General features: G+C 57.3%; 1 protein-coding gene across 1 annotated transcript in view; it reads left to right on the forward strand.

The window, feature by feature from the left end:
- The window catches only part of NECAB2 (N-terminal EF-hand calcium binding protein 2), a 52,322-nt gene that overhangs the window by 23,666 nt on the left and 11,834 nt on the right, over window positions 1-16,822 (forward strand). Inside the window, exons 3-7 of the mRNA XM_044922071.1 lie at window positions 1-192; window positions 2,635-2,659; window positions 7,775-7,883; window positions 9,804-9,829; window positions 9,983-10,080. Of these exons, the coding sequence (XP_044778006.1) occupies window positions 1-192; window positions 2,635-2,659; window positions 7,775-7,883; window positions 9,804-9,829; window positions 9,983-10,080 (450 nt within the window). The remainder of the gene's footprint in view (window positions 193-2,634; window positions 2,660-7,774; window positions 7,884-9,803; window positions 9,830-9,982; window positions 10,081-16,822) is intronic.

Raw genomic sequence — 16,822 nt, forward strand, 5'->3', positions numbered from 1 at the left:
GGCGCGCACAGGCTGCTCCGGGAGCCGCCGCCGCAGGGCCGGGCGCTGGGCGGGCTGCTGCGCTGGGTGGGCGCCAGGATGGGCGAGCCCCGGGCGCCGCTGGCCCCCGACGTCCCCGACGCCCCCGCTGCGGACCCCGGCCCCGGCCCGGGGCCCGGCTCGCCGCGCGGGGGCACCGCCGTCATCCTGGACGTGAGTACGCGCCGGCCGGGACCCCGAACCCCCTCCTCCCACCCGGGCTCTCCCGACGCCGCCCTCCTGCGCCCCCGCCGGGACCCGCGAGGCCCCCTCCTCCCCGGGCGGGGGACCCCCGGCCCTTTCCCCTCTGCGTCCCAGAGCGCGACCCCAGCCCCTCCGTGTCCCGGCCGGTCTCCATCCCAGTCTAGCCTCGTCCCTGGACCAGGACGGTCCTCCTCCTCCCGCCCCCTCCCTCCATGTCTCGGGATCCCCACCTTCTCGGAGCCGGGACCCTGGAGCCCTTCGACCTGGCCACAGCCCCCCTACTTTTGTGCTGGCTGAACCCTTACCTTTCCCCAGCCCTGCATCTCAGCCTTTACCCTCATCCCTGTCGGGACGAGAGCCCCTGCCGCCTCCAGCCCCCTCCTCCTCTCCATCCCAGATCCCTGCCTGCATCGCTGCTCTTCTGAGACCCCCTTCCCTTCCAGCCTCTGGCTCTGGGGCCCCTTTTCTCATCCTGGCCATTGACCCTGAGCCCATGTATTCTCATCCCCAAAGCCCCCTTTCACCCCAGGCACCAGCTCTTTGAAAATGAAGCCCCCTCCCCACCTGTGTCTTCCCCTCTTCTTTCAGGAGAGCCTGGACCCCTCTGGGCTCCCCGCCCCCACCCCACCCCCACTCCACTAGGAGCCCCGTCTGTCCTCCACTCCTTCCATACCCTCTACTCAAACCACCCCCCCATCCCCTCTGGGATCCAAACCACCCACCTCTGGGAAGCCCACCTCACCCTCCCACCCACTCCCCAGGAGTGGGAGGAAGATTCTACAGGATGGACTGCTGGGGGTGGGAGACTCGCTCTATGGAGTGAGGGAGAGGCGGCGGGGGCTCTATCCTGGGCACCACCCCCACCTCCTAACAGCATAGCAGTGGGTTGTGCGTGTCCCACTGAGGGTCCTGTGCCGGGTGGGTCTTGGGGAGAGTTGTGTCTGTGTGTTTGAGTGTTGGGGGGGGGAGCATGGATTTCCTCGCCCCTGCCCTTCCTCTCTGCTGGAACCCACCGTTGGCTCTGTGCAGAGAGGGCTGGGCAGGGCAGGGGGCGCTGTGCTGTGGGTGCTTGTGGCTGCCCGCGGACAGACAGACAGACACACACACACACACACACCCAGATCCTCTCTCAAGACCCCAGCATAGTCCATGTGGGAAAGCCCTGGGCCCACCCTTGCAGGGAAGCCCTGTCTAGACCCTTCCTGTTTCTAACAGGACGGGTAGTGGGCTCCGGGGTCCTTCTCAGGCTGGTGTGTGTGGGCTCCGAGCCTCCATTTCTTCATCTGGGAGACGGAGTGATGGGGGGGTGGGGAGCCGACGCCTGGAGCCGCATCACGAGGTCTGCCTCGGTTGCTTGTTTGGCGTGGCCATCGTGGACCCCTGAGGGGTGGGGACCCCTGGTCTCCGGGAACTTTGCAGTCAGAGTCAGAAGCAGGGGTGTGGAGGGGCCCAGGGTGGGGCTTTGGGGAGGGCCTGGGTGCTCTGGTCATTGCTCCCCCCTTCTGCCCCAGCCACAGTGGCTCCTGCCCAAGTACCCCAGACTAGGGTTTCGGCTGCGGAAAGGGGGTGATGCCTGAGAAGCCCTTCCTGAGCTGCGGCTTCAATTTGTCACAGTCTCAGGTGCTTGGGGGGGGGGGGGACATCTATTCTTGGCCCTAGGGCAAGAACCAAAGGTGGGATGGTCAGAGGGGGTGTTGCCCCCCACCCCCCACTCCTTCTTATCAGCGTGGCTCCCCTCATCCTAAAAATACCAGGAGGAGTAGTCATCTGGTCTCAGCTCAGGTTTTGGGGGGGGTGGCTGTCACCTCCCCCCTCCCCTCCCCCTGCAGCCAGAACCTCGCATCTGCAGCTGGGTTTCCAAGCTCTTGGTGGCCGGCTTCCACCCACTCCCCGCCCCCCGAAAAATAATCCAGTCCCGCCCCTGGCTGGCCCAGTCACCAGGCCTCGAGGTTCCCTTAGTGGACACCTCTGTTTAGACCTAACCGACCTCCCTGGAGGACAGCGGGGCTCTGGGAGGGGTGCAGTGGCTGCGGCCGGGGGCCACGGATGCCGAGTGTGTGACTGAGCATAGCACAGTGGCTGCGGCCGCGTGGACCGCTCGCTCTGGAAGCACACCCGCGGGCATGTGTGTCCGCGTATGCACGCGTCTGTCAGCGTGGCCGTGGGCAGGCTGGCGGCCCAGAAGGAGAGTGGGCGCTGCTTCCTCGGCCGCTGGGAGGGCTCTGCCCGAAGCTCCATCCCGCCCTGGATCCCAGCCGGGGTCTCCTCTTGGGGGAGGGGCTGCTCTGCTTCCCAGGCCGCCCCACCCCTGCCCCCCCCCCGGGACGAGTAGGATCCCAAGATGAGTCAGAAGCCACTGGAGGGCGCCCGCCCCGCTGGGGCTCACGCTGACTGTACTTTTCTTCTCTGCAGATTTTCCGCCGGGCCGACAAAAACGGTGAGTTTCCCTCCCAGGCTGTCCCCTGAATGAGGCCCCGGCTCCTTCTGTTCTGATGCTTCAGGGGCAGGGGCCCAGGGTAGGGGCGTGGACAGCCTTGCACCTAAAGGTTAAAAGTACAGGATGTCCTGAAGTCAGAAGGCCGAATCCTGGCTCTGCCCTGTGCCTCAGTTCCTGTCTATACCATGGAATTCCCATAGTTCCTACTTAGTAGGGATGCCACAGGGATTCAGTGAGCTGGTGTCCGTGGTGCCCGGATGTCTTGCTAATAGTAGGTGCTTGGTGAACGTTAGCCCTCATGCAGCTGGGCTGGACCAGAGCAGCCCAGGTAGGGGGCGCCCAGCGACCACCCTTTAAGGAAGCCCCCAGCCTCACTCTAGGCCCTTCCCAGGCCCTGGCGCGAGTCTTCCTCGCCGCGAACTCATGCACTCGGTGCTGTTTGCTCCTGTTCTGACAATTCCCTGGTGGCCCAGAGAGATTAAGTGACTTGCTCAGGGTCGCCCAGCTGCAGGAAGATAGTCGAGCTTGTGCTGCAGGTGCCCGGACTTTTCCCCACGTCAGGGGTCCTCCCCAACGATGTGAGCGGCACGGTGTCGGGGCCAGTGGGTTCATGGCACTGCGCTGCTCCTGGCTTCTTGGAAAGGCTTTCTGCTGTACAAGGGAGGTGGGGGCCTGAGAAGAGCCAGGTTTCCCAAGGGCCCCCCTGAACCTCACTTGCAGCAAAGAGTAGCACAACTTCATATGAACATCGCTGTCCTTATTCCCGGGACCAGAGCAACGCTCCGTGGCCTTTAGCCAAGACATAGTCTCTCTGCAGGCCTCAGCTTCCCCATCTCTAAAGTGGGCTGATCACACTTAACGTGCCTGTGTCCTCGGCTGTTGGGAAAATGCAGGGAGGGGATGTGGGAAGGGTGGGGAACAGGAGGCCCTCACGCCCCAGCACCTGTCCTGCGTGGGCTGGAGTTACAGGTGGCAGCTCTAACCTGGGTCCCCGCACACCTTCCGTGACCGTGGGGGTTACTGCTGACCCATCCCCCCATGGTGTTGGGGGATGGAGTGTGAGGCCTTGGGGGATGGGGGTGCACAGGCCTGGACTGGAAGTCAGGGCCCAGGGGTCTCCATGCCCTGCCCCCTTCCTTGGGCTTGACGGTGGGCCCTCCCAGGCCTCTTGGGACACAGGACTCTCAGCAGCAGCTCCATTTGGAGCAGGGAGGAGGGAGAGGGATGTGGGGGAACTTTAGTGACCTGGAGAAGTGCTTGTGGCATCTGGGCCCAAACAGCCTCCGAAGTTGGAGCAGGGGGTTGAGGGGCTCGATCCCTGATGCAGGCATCTTCAGGGTGCCGTGGCCTGGGGCCGCATGGTCATCTGTGCACATCCTGAGCTCCCAGCCGGTAGGAGTGCAGGCTTGTCCGCGTCATGGGCCCGAACGCCCGGCACACCGTAGGGTCCTCGCAGGTGTCTGTGGGGTCTGTTCCTTGCTGAGTGCGGCTGTGCATGGCCGTGGGGCGCAGCGGGAGTCTGGCTGCGGGTCTCCCCGCGGCGGCTGCGGGTCTGCGTGGCCGTGCTCTGCCTCGCTGGACACACCGAGTGTGCGTGGACCCGCCTGGTGTGGGGGGGCGGTGCGCTGGCCTCCCTTCAGGGACGGATGGGGTCTCCTCCTAGTCACTTCTTGCCCTGTCAGAGACCGTGTTTCTGCTCCCTGAGCACAGCTGTGGGGTCCCTCGACTTTGCTCTGCGGCCCCCACAGAGGCCGAGCCCATTCTCCTTCTGGGGCCTCAGGTCTTCCCGGCCACCGCCGCTGAGTGGCCCTGGGGGGGTGTCACCAGGCTAAGGTGTGTGTGATGTCGGTCCCAGAGGAGCTTCGGATCCTGTGAGGAGGTGGAGTCTCTTCTCCGTCACAGTCCTGGCTCTGCCACTTGCCAGCCCTGTGACCTCAGGCCAGTCAGCAAATGCTCGGGGCCTCGGTTTCCCCATCCGCAAGTGGGCACGATGGCACCAGGACCCCCTCAGGCCCTGGTGGGGCTGTTGCAGAGTCCGGGTGCCCAGGCCATGGGGAACCGTGAGCCCGACGCCACCTGTGGGCGTGGACGCCATGGTTGCCGACAGATGTTTGGGTCCTACCTGCGCTCCCCGGGGAGTTTACCATCCGGGGTCTGCCGGCGGCCACCGAGCACCCGTTCATCGACCTCACCGGGACTTCACTGTGCTCCTGCTGGGACAAGAAGCATCACCCCCTTTTTAGCGATGACCGAAGCACGGCCCGGAGCACGAGGGTGCGGGGCTGCAGGTCCTTGACTGGGGAGCAGTGTAGACAGCTCTGATGGAGAACACGCCTGGGGGAGGGGCTGGGAGCGAGTGTGCTCGCAGGTGCAGCTGAAGCTGCTGACGGCGCACACGGAGGTCGCACACAGGTGGGTGCTGGTCCTGTCCCCAGCATCCGCAGGAGCGATGCCCGGGGGTGCAAGATGGGGCATGGTCTCCTGGCGTAAGCCTCCGGGATTCCAGGACCAGGCGCTCGGGCTGGCCTGTGCTGGTGACTCCCGGGGCAGAGGTGTCTTCATTGACGTAGACCCGTCGTGGCTCCTGAGGGGAGGCCGAGGGTCAGGGGTCTGCCCGCAGCCGGGGCACGAAGCCTGGAAGGGTGGGCAGGTGGCGTCCAGCGGAGGGGTGAGTGCCAGAGTGCATTTCTCTCCAGGGACATGGACTCAGGCAGAGTCCTGGCATTTGAAAGGTCACTGTGACAGGGGCTGAGCTCATGCTCATTAGCGAAGACACCTGCAAACGGCCCGCTCGGTGTCCTTGCTGGGAGTGGGGGTGCCAGGCCCGCTCCTCGGATGGTACAGAGGCCTGGGTAGGAGCTGTTACCTCCCTCATTAGCTGATCGGGGTTCATTAGGGCCGTGGTAGGACATTTAAGGTAAATGTCAGCCCAGCAGACTGTGCTCGGGAGGCCTGGCGGGCGGCTCTGTGCCTGCTCTCCTGAGTGCAGACTGGGTGGAGGAACCTGGACAGGCAGGAGGAGATGGAGGCTGGGAGATGCCCCCATCACCCCCACTGCTGTGCCTGTGGCAGCCATGACTAATCAATCACCGCACACTTCCCCTGAGTGCAGACCTCAGCCCTTCCACATGGCCCTGTGGCCAGGGTCGGGGGTCTCACCAGAAGACTGTGCCCTGGGGTTGGGGTGAGAACATGGACTTGGGAGCCAGTTGGCCGAGGTTCTAGCCCCAGCTGTGGATCCCTTAGCGGCTCTGTGTCTCGGTTTACTGCTCTATAAAATGGGGGTCTTGTGAAGACCGAACGCATAGAATGAGGCCCGTGTGTCGGCCGCGGTTCTGCACGGTGCCTCCTTGTTTTTATTAGCAGTCTTGCCAGAGGAAACTTGGAAAGTCTCCTCTCTTTCAAAGACAGAAAGAGCCACCGTAGAGCTTGCGTAGTTCACAGCTGGTAGCGTGAAGTCCTTTTCACGGTTGTTTTTTTCTGTGAGTGTGTGTAGGGGTGGGGCGGGGCTTGTCTGCTTTGTTGGGGGGTGCGGGGAACAAATTCATTTCCCTCTGTGACATTGAACCTTGAGCCCAGATGTCAGAGGGGCGAGGGGAGGTTGCCCTTAGCCCCCCCCCCCCCACCTCCCGCACATTCATTTTCTCCCTCTCTCCCAGCCCCTGACACTGTAGGCCTGATGGGCCAGAGGGAAGACAGGTGGAGGGAAGCCATGCAAGGTTCGAGGATCTCCCTCTGCTGAGCTGGTACCTGTGTCCTGCTTGGAGCCCCTGCAGAGTTTGTGGGTGCAGAGAAAGATCATCCCGAGCCTTTAAAATACAAGAATGGGGGCACCTGGGTGGCTCCGTCGGTTAAGCGTCCGACTCTGGGTTTCAGCTCAGGTCTTGATCTCAGGGTCCTGGGATGGAGCCCCGCTCAGTGGGGGGTCTGCTGGAGATTCTCTCCCTCTACCCAAACCCTGTGTCCTGGTCCCCCTTCTCCCTCCCGGACCAGGAAGGGGCCTCTCTAATCCACACAGAGGTACCACATGGGCTTGTAGGGACTTTGGTTGCAGATTGGCTGGAAGTAACGGCAGGGGGTCTGTGCCGAGGGGCTGGGGGCTTCCCTCTCCCTGACTTCCACGGCCTCCCACAGACGTGGCTCCTTTAAGGGGCAGCAGGAACTGGTCTGAGATCATTGAGGAGGGGGCGGAGATCAGCAGGTGCGCCCAGGTAGAAGGAAGTTGCAGAGGGGGAAGCTTGGGGACTGCGTCTCCCAGAGTCACTGGTTCTGCCGCGAGCCCTTCCGTCTGTGACCACCTGCCCCCAGCCCATGAGACGTCCCCCTGCAGATGCTGGTGCCCAGGGGGGCTGCAGGCGGAGGGAGAAGAGGTGAGACCGAGGGTGGGACCGGTGGCACACAGGGGCTGTGGGGCCCCTCCCATCCCAGGCCCACAGAGGCTGGGCAGTGCCGGGGGGGCCCCAGGCACTGGCGCCCCTGGCGCCCCCTTCCTGTGCGGTTTGGCGTTTTCACGGTTGGGTCTCTGGCAGGGTGAGAACCAGACGGCTGTGGGCAGCCGTCTCCCATCAGACGGTATGAAAGTTTGGGTCCAAAGTTTGCTGCGTGGATGGGGCAGAGTGGTGAGGAGGTGTTCCCTCCCCTGAGTCAGGACCTGGGTGCTGGGGTTGGAGATGATGCCGGTATTGGGGGGGGCGGATTATGTGGGCATTTGGAAGCAAGAGAGGGTGGTCCTCAGACCTCCTGTCGTTGGCGCAGTGCTCCCGTAAGCCGTACCCACCCCCAGGTGGCTAGGCGAATCGGGAGAGAAGAGCACCTGGCCGGGAGCAGGTGCTATTCGTTGAATGTCAGTAAATGAGCCCGAGCAAATTAGCTACTTCTTGTGTTTGTTGGCTTGGGGATTATCTGTAAATGGGAGCTGATGTGTTGGTTTGGGAACCAGCTGGATGAGTCGGTGATTTTCTGTGGCCTGGAGTTTACTGGTTAATTTGGGCATTCACTGGGCGGGCGGAGATTATCTGGCTAGAGTTTATCTGTTGATTTGGGAACCGTCTGGATCTGGGGATGTCTTATCTCTTAGACACCAGCTGCTCAACCTCCTTCCTCCCTTGCTTGCAGACGATGGGAAGTTGTCCTTGGAGGAGTTCCAGCTCTTCTTCGCAGATGGTGTCCTCAACGAGAAAGAACTAGAGGATCTCTTCCACACGATCGACTCCGACAACACCAAGTGAGCCAGGCCCCCGCTGCTGGGGTTGGGGGGCGCAGTGGCTCTGGGGAGGACCATCTTCCCCTCAGCGAGGTGACCCGTCTCTGTCTCCCACTCCCCCGGAGGGGCAGGAGACCTGAAACTTCCCCACACTCGCTGACCCAAAAGTCCGATCTGTTTGGCCCCCACCGGCCGGGGTGACCTGGGAAGTGGGCACGTTGACATCACATTGGCACGTTGGTCTTTCCTGAGCACACGTGGCTAAGGAGGGATAGACCCTCGATTCTGCATTGTGTCCACAGGGTAACGAAAAGGGAAAGTTGGTGGTGACCTCTGCCTCCTGCCCACTCAACCCAGTTCTGACCCTGGCACCTCGTGCTCATCCCCAGTCCCGATGTGAACTCCGTGACCTTGATCCTCACTGGTCCTGTCTTAAACCGAATGGACCAGATACTAATCGTAACTCTGGGTTTAACCCCGCTTTTCTCTATCTAGGTAACCCCCTTCGTAACCCCCCGAACTTGCATCTCAGAACTAACCAAAAATAGTGGCCTGACGGGTCCCTGAGCCAAGTGCATACTTACCGACCCCGCCACCTCGTCTTTCCCTGGGATTCCCCAGGCAGGATGAGGCCCAGCCCCCTTCTCCACCCCGCAGCCCATCCCTTTCCTCGGGCCCACGCAGGCATGGGGACCAGAGTTCCGGGGATGCTGCTTGGAGCAGATTTGATGAGCTGGGGTCCCCTGAGACAGGCAGGAGGTGGTCTGGACAAGAAGCTGCCACCAGGTCTGCCTGCAAGGGACCCAGCCCAGTGGTGGCCTGGACCAGAGGTTGGGGCTGAGAGTGTCCTGGGAGGCACAGGCTGGGGACCAGGGTGGGCAGGTGTCCCTGTCTGGGGAAGGCCCCTGGAAACAGCTTCCTGCTGCAGACCCCGTGAAGGGCTCAGTTTCTGCCAGCAGATGGAGGTTTCTGAGCGCTTCCTGCCGTCCCCCAGGGAGTTTTCAAAGGGCCAGGGCAGGTGCCTCTTGGTTTATTCATTGTTCTGGTGCCTTTTGTGTTGGGCCAGCTGGGTCGGGATGGGGGGAGGAGGAGGCTTTGGTTGAAATCCTCACTTAGGCACAATTAAACAGGTTTCCTTTTTGCAGGACTTGTCAGAACATTTAATATGGGATGTGACTTGGAGGAAGCTCCAAGACAGGGCTTCCAAAGCCTCTGAACCCAGGTTTATTTGGCCATAGGAGCCTTCTCCCAGACACAGCTTACTGACCTGGGGTTCCAGGAGCTCTCCAGCCCAGGGCAGCCCCTCCTCTCAGTGAAGGAACTGGGGCCCAGAAGGGGCCAGCTCATCAGAACCTGCACAGACACTCGGGTCCCTTGGCATCTGCCCCTAGCACGCCCCACCACCGCGTCTCTGCTCTGAGGCTGCCGCGTGCGCCTTCCCCAGCGTGGGTGGCATTCTGGGGCTTAGTCTCCTCTGAGGAAGCGCAGAATCCTCTCCACTGTGTAGGAATGGGGACGCGGGACCCCAGGGCGAGGGTAGGGACAAGGAGGGCTGTCCCAGGACCCCCGAGAGCCCCAGGACCCAACAGACGGGGATGCCCCGGGGGAAGCCTGTACTAGTTATGGGCCCCCCACCTTCTGTCCATTCCCTCCCTTCTCCCAGCCTCTCGCTTAGCCCCATTCCGGGTCCCATATGCTCACGACATGGGCAGCGGAGTGGGGGAGAGGAAGTGAGTGGTGGTAGGGTCAGAGGACATGCAGATGTGGACCCTGCTCCGTCCTTGGGAGGGCTGGCATCCTTGACCTCATCTATGAAGCGGGGCTCATGGGGCCAGCATGGAGGATGACGACAGACAGGGTGTGGCAGCAGCCCGGCCAGGGAGGGGGAGAGCGGATGGGATGGGACGGGCCCCACCTGAGTCTCCCTCCTTCTCTCTGCAGCCACGTGGACACCAAGGAGCTGTGCGGTAGGTGCCCAGCTCTGCAGGGACCGGGCCTGGGGTGGCAGGATCGGACTCGGGGGAGCGATGCGGGGGCACAGGTGGGATTCCTGGGAGGGCCCGAGGGGTGGCGTGGGGTCCTTCTCCTCTCACCCTGACCTTTGCTTTCGCTTCCCTCAGATTACTTTGTGGACCACATGGGGGATCATGAGGACGTCTTGGCCTCCCTGGAGACCTTGAATCACTCTGTCCTGAAGGCCATGGGCTACACCAAGAAGGTCAGGGGCGTGGGCGGCCCCTGGGGCTCCGGGGTCTGAGATTTTCCCCTGGGCATCCTCACCCAAGGGGGTCTGGATTTGGGATGCCAAGTGCTGGGTGGGTCGGGCTCTGGGGTGGGCTTTACTTGGGACTCCCAGGGGGAGCTGATGGAAGCTGGGAGGTGGATGGAGGGGCTCGGCGAATGGCCTGGTCCTGCGGTATCTGGTTTGGAGCGCGAGGCCGTTTCCTGGAGTTGGGTGTGGTCCGGCCACGCGGTCCTAGAAAGCGAGCAGGGGCCTCCCGGAGCCCTCCGGCGCCCTCGGACAGGTGAGGTCCCCAACAGTCTCGGGCCCTCCTGTAGCAGGGTTGCGGGACGGCAGGGGCCGGCAAGACGCGGGGTCCTGCGGCTGCCCTTGGCGAAGGGCTTGCCCAGTGTCCGGCGTGAGAACCCTATCCGGGTGGCAGGACTGTTGGGGGTGTTGGGAGCAGGCCCACTGCTGGGGTCCCTGCGTGTCCCGGAGAAGGTCTGGGGGGCGGCTCCAGCGGCCCTGCCCACAGCCCTGTCCCTGCCTCGTGTGCCCTGGAGGAGGCCGAAGGCAGGGAGCCGGGGCCAGGTTGGGGGCTGGGCGTCGCCTTCTCTGCTGCCGCTCAGGGGCAGAAGCAGCCCATCCCCCAGCCTCGGGGCCTGCCCCCCGCTGGGCAGGCACCCCGAGAAGAGGCACACCGGCCAGCCCTGTAGTAAAGCCACTGTCACTCTCACCGCCCTGTTTCGTGGCCATGCACACAGGCTCGGAGGAGGGACCCTGCAGAGTTGTAGCCTGATGGCCGTAGCTGCGGGCGGCGAAGTGAGAGAAGCTGGGGCCGGCCGGGTGGGAGGCGTGGAGCTCGCGGAGGGGGGGCCGGGGGGGGGTAACCAGAGGGCCAGTGAGCCGCCAGGGGGGCAGCACACCGAGCAGGCGTGCAGGGAGGGAGCGGGGGGCGGGTTGCGCTGAGGGACACGTAGACCCGGTGGAAGGACCCCGAGCCAGTCCCTTCCCCCCCACGAGCCTCAGTTTCTCCGTCTGTGGAATAGTGTTCACCTTCGAGTCCTCAGGGGGATTGAAGGAAGTAAGGTCTTAGCATGGGGCCCGGCACAGAGCAGAGGTGGCTTTTTATCATTAGGCTCCTGTCGTCTGTCCGGACAGAAGTAAGATGAATTCTGTACGCTTTTTCAAATGGTGCTCGGTTACTGCCCCGCATCTATCAGGGAATCGCTCTCTTCCTCCAGGTCTCAGAAAAGCTGGGCCTGATCCTGAGCCTCCACGCGCCCACATTTCCATTCCTCTCCTCCTGCCCTGCTATCACGGGTCTTGGTGTCTTAGAGCTTATTTATTTATTTATAAAGATTTTATTCATTTATTTGACAGAGAGACACAGGGAGAGAGGGGACACAAGCAGGGGGAGTGGGGGAGGGAGAAGCAGGCTTCCCGCGGAGCAGGGAGCCCGATGCGGGGCTCGATCCCAGGACCCTGGGATCATGACCTGAGCCGAAGGCAGACGCCCAACGACTGAGCCACCCAGGTGCCCCTAGAGCCTATTTTAAATATCGTGTAAGACCGTTTGCCTGTCATTGTTCATCTGTCCGGACTTCGGACGTTCTGAATGTAGCAGGCGGGCAGTGGGTTTGCAGGGGAGCGTGGAAAGAGCCCAGACTCTGGAGTCCCTGCCCGGACCGGGGTAGCAGCCCAGCTCCGCGCCTGACGGCCCCGGGGGGGGACGTGCCCCACGTGCCCCCATGGGACCCCTCGAGGTGGAGCCACCTCCCAGCTGTGCCATCTCAAGGTGTCACCCACATGCACAGTTACTTCTTGGTCTTTGGTCATAACTCTTCGTCGGGGAGACCTCGTTCTCCACCAAGGAGCGGATTCTAACGTCTCCCAGTAGAACTCGGGCCGGGTTGGAGATGCTGCTCTGGGAAGGCGTGCGCTGTGACGCTCGGTGCGGCCTTCGGGGCATTTCTAGTGGTGACTGTAACTGTGTTTGCGGCGGCGGACATTCCTTTTTCTGGCTTGTTTTCTAACCGAGTTGTGTTGGTAGAAATGCAGCTCGTTGGTTAATCCAGATGCTTCACTCGCACCGTCCGTCCCTGTTGAGTCGTGAGCTAGTGCGCTTCGCTTCCTCGTGTCTCCGGGGCGGTCCTCTTAGTTCTGGGCCGCGTCCTGCCGCCTCCTCCCCCCCCAATTCTGCAGCCCCCCGCTGCTGCGTCAGCCGTCCTTGTTTGGCTCGGGATTCTCAAGTGCGTCTCTCCAGTACTTCTCCTCTAATGACAATATTAATACCAGCTCTTATTTTAGAATCCTCTTCAGCTTGTAAAAAAAATATGGCCCTTCGTTAAATTCCGTCTTAGGAGGTGGTAGTGGGTTTTTTAAATTGCCTTTCTGATGACATGATTCTTCAGCGATTGGTGGGGTGGATTCTATTCTTAGAGTCTCTTCTATTGAACAGTCCTTCACTTCCTGACGGGCGCCCTATCCCTCCGTCACAGGGCTGTGTTCCCTGGGTCTCTCTCGGACTTGATCGGGAATGAATTTAGGTGGGCTTGAAGATTCTACTGTGTGTGAATCAGCTTCTCCGCCACAGAATCCTTTTTCTATTCAAAAATAGAAAGAATTTATCCAGGAGGCTGGGGTCAAGGTCCCCCGCAGGGGAGGGGCTGTCTTTTCATAGGTTTTTGGGGTCAATCCTGGGTTCAGTTAAGTGCTGGACTTTTTATGTCCATTTTAGTGCAGTTTTAAACAAAACGGTCACAGACACATTCAGCTTCGCGATCTGTCATGCAGAGTATGTTGTTGATTATTTTTTTTTTAAATCTAAAAGCTTCTTTGACCCAAAACAGGCACTTCATGCAGATTAAATTGAACAAAACATCTGCTTCTATAGCTCTAGTCTTGTTTTAATTTTTGTCCTGTTGTGCTACATTTTAGAAAATTTCTGTTGGACACTTTTGCCTGTTTTTTTCTTTTTTTTCAAAGATTTTATTTATTTTAGAGAGCGTGCAAGCAAGCAGGGGGGAGGAGGGGGAGAGGGAGAGAGAAGTCCAGCGGACACCCCACTGAGCGCAGAGCCGGACTTGGGGCTCCATCCCCGATCCCATGACCCCGAGATCCCAACCTGAGCCCAAATCAAGAGTCAGGTGCCTACCCAACAGAGCCAGCCAGGCGCCCCAGTTTACTTGTTTTAGTTTCTCATAACCAGCCCCTTGACAAGTGTCTTTACATTTCCTGATATGTTTCCTACTGTAGCTACAGTTTCAGGCCTTCTCTCCTTCCTACCTGCCCAGGCTGGTGATTGCTGCTCTTCTTTTCCACATGTGAAGTGCATTGCTTACATTCTTTTGATAATCAGGCTTGACCTTGGATGTTTTCACTGCACCTATGATTCTCGGAGGGAGGCACCTCCTCCCTCAATCTCCCTGACCTCTGCTGCATCCCTGCTCATCCCGGGCTTCACTATGCGGGGGATGGAAGCGAGCAGCCCCCCGGGTTTCCCCCGCTTCTCTCACACGGTGTGATTTCCTCATGATACAGTGCTTGAGTTGTTTTGATGATGACCTCGTGGATGCTCGAGAGGCAGATGTGGGTCATACTTTCCAGAATAGGAAATTTGATAATGGCTGTCCCTTCTGTGTAAGATGTGTGTATTACTAAAGAGGGGAAACCATGTGTCTCGTACAGATGTAAAAATGCATGCGTTCTCTCATTTTTGTCAACCCCAACATTGTTATTTTTATTACAGGTATTTAAAAAGATTTTATTTATTTATTTGACAGAGAGAGAGATAGCGAGAGCAGGAACACAAGCGGGGGAGTGGGAGAGGGAGAAGCAGACTCTCCTGCTGAGCAGGGAGCCCGATGCGGGGCTCGATCCCAGGACCCTGGGCACATAACCTGAGCTGAAGGCAGACGCTTAACCGACTGAGCCACCCAGGCATCCCCCTCACCAGTCACTCCTTCTTAAGTTTTGGTTTCAAAATTGAGAAAATCACTTAAGGCCTTAAGGCTTTTTTTTTTTTTTGTCTCCATAGATAGGAATTTTCTTCAGTAATTTTAATCCCAGAAATACAGAGTTCACGTCACTCATTTATAAATACTTGGCTTGTGTATACAGTTTTTCATGCAAAATCTTTATATCGTTTACCATGTTGTCTCTATTTAAAAAGGTTTTCATGATTTAATTTTGACCTTACTTCCATGACTGAATAATCAAAGTTAATTATTTTTGTTATTCGTCTTCTCTTTCTACCTCCTGTATAAGGAATATGAATATTTAAAGGACTCATGAATTAATGTGAGGACGGGTAAGATGTCAGAGCTAGCTCAGAGGAAAATTCAAAGAATCCACACCATGTACAGAAGCAACCAGGAATTCTGGGATGACTTTGTGAATAAATGCAGAATTGACCCATCCCCAGTGACAACCCTTGTCCAGACAAAATTCATGTGTGCTTCTGTAGATGAGAATTATTTGCAATATCGTCCCTATTCTACATTCTACAGAGTTTTAAGAGTAGCTCCAAAACAAGGGAAGACTTAGCCCAGAGGGTGTACTAGGCAGGAGACCCGGTAATAATCTTGTCCGTTTTGAAGACTTTCACACTTTCCTGGCAATGCTCTTTCCATTCGTGTTTATTATTGTCCAGTTTATCTGTCCTCTGGGACAGTGACGAGCTAATTTGTCACACTAAATGACTTAATCTCTGTATTTTTAATGTGTTCCCTAACTGTATTTTTAGCCATGTTGTTTGATGCATATAGACTTTGGTTATGTTTTTATTATATAAATGTTACATGTGCAACTTGCAAAATTCAGGAAATAGAGAAAAGTATGAAGAAGAATTTCAAATTTCTACTCCCAACGTTTCTCACCACTGTTGTTAGTTTATTACCTTATTACCTCTGAGCCTTTTTGTCCCCATGTGTGTTTTTTTTTTTTTAAAGATTTATTTATTTGAGAGAGAGAGAGTACATGAGAGGGGGAGGGTCAGAGGGAGAAGCAGACCCCCTGCCGAGCAGGGAGCCCGATGCGGGACTCGATCCCGGGACTCCAGGATCATGACCTGAGCCGAAGGCAGTCGCTTAACCAACTGAGCCACCCAGGCGCCCCCCCATGTGTGTTTCTTTAATATACTTAATACCGTTCTGTGCACACAAAAACTTATGTTTTACTTTTCTCCCCACCTAATATCTTTAACACTTTCCCCACGTTATTAAAACTGTCCAGAAGCATCTTTTTAAATATTAATATTTAAATGTACTGTTCTTTTTGGGGCATATTAGATTATTACCAGGTTTTTGCTATTATGAATAACACTGTAATCTTGGGACGTAAACATTTATGCACATTTTGCATGATTTCTTAAGGATGGATGATCAAAAGTGGAATTGCTGGGTCAAAGAATAAGCAGTACAAGGCTCTGGATATAAAGCAAAATTGCTTTATGAAGTGGCTGTGTCCATCTGAGTCCCCATTGCCATGTCTGTTTATTTTTTGCTATTTTTTATTTTTTTGTTATGTTAATCCCCATACATCACATCATTAGTTTTTGATGCAGTGTTCCATGATTCATTGTTTGTGCATAACACCCAGTGCTCCATGCAGAACGTGCCCTCCTCAATACCCACCACCAGGCTAACCCATCCTCCCACCCCCCTCCCCTCTAGAACCCTGTTTGTTTTTCAGAGTCCATCGTCTCTCATGGTTCGTCTACCCCTCCGATTTCCCCCCCTTCATTCTTCCCCTCTTGCTATCTTCTTCTTCTTTTTTTTTTTAACATATATTGTATTATTTTATTTTTTGTTTTTATTTTTTATTTATTGGAGAGAGCGAGAGCACAAGCAAGGGAAGCAGCAGGCCGAGGGAGAGAAGCAGGCTCCTTGCTCAGCAGGGGCTCGATCCCAGGACCCTTGGATCATGACCTGAGCCGAAGGCAGATGCTCAGCTGACTGAGCCACCCAGGCGCCCCTCCATTGCCGTGTTTACGGCATCTTCGAGTGATACTGTGACTTATCCTGTTGATTTGACCAAATTTGGTGGCAGGATTTTTTGCACAGACTTGACTTTGTTAATCTTCTTGTGCTGTTTTGGTTTAGAGGTGCCTCCGTGTGGCTCTCATTTCGTCAAGTCTGGGATTGCGTGTTTACACGAGGGAGCTGAGGCTGCTTTCTGCTGGATTTTATGGTTATAATCCGTCTGCTCTGACTGCTGTTGGAATCTTTTGTGCTTCCCAATTTGCGTGCTTCCTTTGTTCCTCGGTTTGCCATTTGATGGTCAGCTTTGCTAATAGCATTGATTGTGATTTCGAAGGGAAACACTGTAGCTTTCATTTTCCACTGGCCACCTGGAAAACAGGAGCTTTGTGAGTGCGCTTCCTCCCGTTTTTATACCTAGCTCATAAAAAACACTTCCTATACCTTTTTGTGGAATTAAAAGAATTTGAGATCTTCAGATATTTGTTCCATACTTCTACCCTCTTTATTGACATAATCCGGTGTGATCAAAATTAAGCTATGATTAATATTTTCTTTTCCTGATCTCTGTAACTTTAAATTTAATTGCAGCTATCACTGCTGCTCTTTTCATGATTCCCCTAAGCAAGAGTTCTTTCTGAGGTTCGACCCTAGATATTTCGGGGGAAATTCCTAGGCATAGTTTGTTGGAAAGGCGCTCATCTGGTAGCATGTCAGAGATTTGCAGGTTTCTGAGGGTCTCCCTGTTGTGTGTCCAC

The sequence above is a fragment of the Neomonachus schauinslandi genome, chromosome 16 (assembly GCF_002201575.2).
Source record: "Neomonachus schauinslandi chromosome 16, ASM220157v2, whole genome shotgun sequence".
NCBI classification, from domain to species: domain Eukaryota; kingdom Metazoa; phylum Chordata; class Mammalia; order Carnivora; family Phocidae; genus Neomonachus; species Neomonachus schauinslandi.